The sequence below is a fragment of the Oenanthe melanoleuca genome, chromosome 1 (genome assembly GCF_029582105.1).
Source record: "Oenanthe melanoleuca isolate GR-GAL-2019-014 chromosome 1, OMel1.0, whole genome shotgun sequence".
Classification (NCBI taxonomy): Eukaryota; Metazoa; Chordata; class Aves; order Passeriformes; family Muscicapidae; genus Oenanthe; species Oenanthe melanoleuca.
In genome coordinates this window covers 21,256,835-21,259,435 of record NC_079333.1, presented here as the reverse complement: position 1 = coordinate 21,259,435, position 2,601 = coordinate 21,256,835, and the positions used below count along the sequence as shown (strand labels likewise).

The 2,601-nt window shown below is 43.5% G+C and overlaps 1 protein-coding gene across 1 annotated transcript; it reads left to right on the top strand.

The window, feature by feature from the left end:
* Positions 1 to 336: 336 nt before the first annotated feature.
* Positions 337 to 2,601, top strand: GPR15 (G protein-coupled receptor 15). Its single transcript, XM_056489797.1, has one exon. It carries the CDS (start codon positions 337 to 339, stop codon positions 1,435 to 1,437), a length of 1,101 nt encoding a protein of 366 aa, XP_056345772.1. The 3' UTR covers positions 1,438 to 2,601.

The following is a 2,601-nucleotide window of genomic DNA, read 5'->3' as shown; positions in this document are numbered from 1 at the left end:
TACAATCTCAAATTTCTTCAAACTACCAATATACTTTCCTCCACCAAAAGAAAAGCAAAACCTGAAGCCGGAAAATGCAAAATGGAGATAGAATCAGTAAAACTAAACCTGATTTTTAAAAAAGCCACACACATTTATTCTGAAGGCAAGGTTTTAACTAATCAGATACTCTTGCTGCTTGCCTATACAGTTGACTAAACATATGCGAATTACCTCCCCACAAAACCACTTTTCTCCTCCTCCCCCCTTTCCCCCTCCTCCACCCTCACTGATAAAATGCTTTTAAAGATCTGAAGGAAAGGGTAGGGGAAGCATAGAGCCTCCCACAGAGAGAGGATGAGGACAGCAGGGCCAGAAATGGAACTCCCCCAGCTGTCGTCCATGGCTACAGTCACCTTCAACTATGACTACTACTACGATGACCAGTGCCAGTCCCAGCACCTGCAGTATATGTCTACTTTCCTCCCTATCCTTTATAGTGTCGTGTTCCTGGTGGGCGTTGCTGGCAACTCAATTCTGATAGCAGCCTTGGTCTTCAAGCGACGGGTCCAGAGGCTGATTGACATCTTTATCATCAACCTCGCTGCATCTGACTTCATCTTCCTCATCACACTGCCTTTCTGGGTGGACATGGAGGTGTCGGACGAGAACTGGAGGGTAGGATCTTTCCTCTGCAAAGCTAGCTCCTATGTCATCTCAGTCAACATGTACTGCAGCATCCTGCTCCTCACCTGTATGAGCGCTGACCGGTACCTCGCTATCATGCATCCCTCTATTGCACGACGGGTCAGGAAAAGATCCTATTCCGGAATACTCTGCATCTGTATCTGGTTACTATCCTTCTGCTTAGGGATGCCAACCCTTTTGTCTAGAGAACTGAAGAACCAATATGGAAAGACTTACTGCACAGACAAAGCCATGACAGAAGTTAAACAGATCATGTCACTGGTGCTTTTAATTCTGGCCTTCTTCTTCCCACTGTTGAGTATCTTAACTTTTTACTGCTCCATCGCCAAGAGACTCTGCATGCACTATCAGAAGGCTGGGAAAAAAGATAAGAAACTGAGAAAATCCATCAAGATTGTCTTCATTGTAGTGGCAGCTTTTGTGGTTTCCTGGGTTCCTTACAATCTTTTCAAGCTTATGGCCATCCTTTTGCAACTCCTAAAGCAGCCTGACTGTTTCTCTGGCAGGGTTGTCCAGCTGGGCATAAAGGTGAGCAGCCCTTTTGCTTTTGCCAATAGCTGTGCCAACCCATTCATTTACTTTTGCTTTGACAACTACATCCGCAGAGCCATGCTCCAGTGCCTGTGCCCACGGGTGAAAATCAGCAGCCACAGCTCTGATACCCTGGACACCCACCTGAGTCATTCCTTATCCAATTTTGTGGCAGGGGAGTATGCCACCAGGAAGAGGAAGCGCTCTGTGTCCCTCTGATTGCCAGCTGGGACTGCAGACGAAGGAACTTCTTCCCCAAAACTGGCAGGAAAAGAAAAAGAGAAACAAGCAACAGGGACAGGTGCAAGTGTAACACAACCAGTGCTTCAGGTGGGAGGGATGTTGCTTCCTTTTAAACGCAGGGAGATGGAATAGGAAACCTTAATCACAGAATTACTTCACAATGATTGCTGTGACAATGCATGGTGTAAATGTGAAACCATCATACCAAGAAAATCATACCGAACTACAAATGCTTATGCTGGAACCCCAGAACGAGTGCTGCAAACTACATAAAAGAACCATGTGATTCAGCCAAGGCCTCTTCGAGACAAGCTTTGAACTTATGTGTATACAGGTTTTATTCTGTGCAAAAACAGTAACCCGAATGTTTCTTTTCGCTTCCTAGCTTGCCCACAAATAATTCACAATGTCCTCAAACCGACCTGATCAATTCTGGGTTTTTGGAGGTTTTTTGAACTTAGAAATCCAATATTTTAATCAATTTGTGTGTTACCAGTTCTCATAACTCGCGTCTTGTGCATTTTAAGTCTCAGCTTCTTATTACAGCATTAAATCTTTAGTTTTAATCATAATAATTAAAGTGTTTAGTCCCTCCGATTTCAGAAAAAAACAGAACTTGAAGGCAGAGAAACCAGGAGACAAGCAAAACATTGCATTTAACCTTTCTCTTAAAGAAAAGAAGACCAACAGAAGCACATTTGAGCTTTTTTAGACTTTTTTGAGGACCTGACATAATTTCTGATTGCTTGGATCAGAACTAAAGAGCCACTGCCTTCAACTAAGGAAAACGACATGGTGTGAGTGAAAGGTTAAACACATGCAAACCTGCTAAAAGGCTTCAAAGGGAAGACAGCCATGTCACCTAACACAGCTCATGAAAAAACTGTCTGGACAGCAGAGAAAAAAAGCCTGGAGACTGGAGGATGGTATCCTTCTGACATAACTGCAGCATGTGTGCATTCACTATGGCTTTTATTTTCACACCTCTGTATTTTCTAAACAACTGTAAATGGGAATAACTCTTTTGAGTATTATGAATAAATCCTGGCATTTGCATTTTGTATCAAGCCTTGTTGAACTCTTGAGCTGTTTAATGTCCGCAGGGAAACAAGAGCGGACCTCACGCAAGGGAAGTGCAAG

What these genes read in the sequence shown, in the direction of transcription:
- GPR15 (XM_056489797.1), top strand. Translation starts at nt 337, where the DNA reads ATGAGGACAGCAGGGCCAGAAATGGAACTCCCCCAGCTGTCGTCCATG.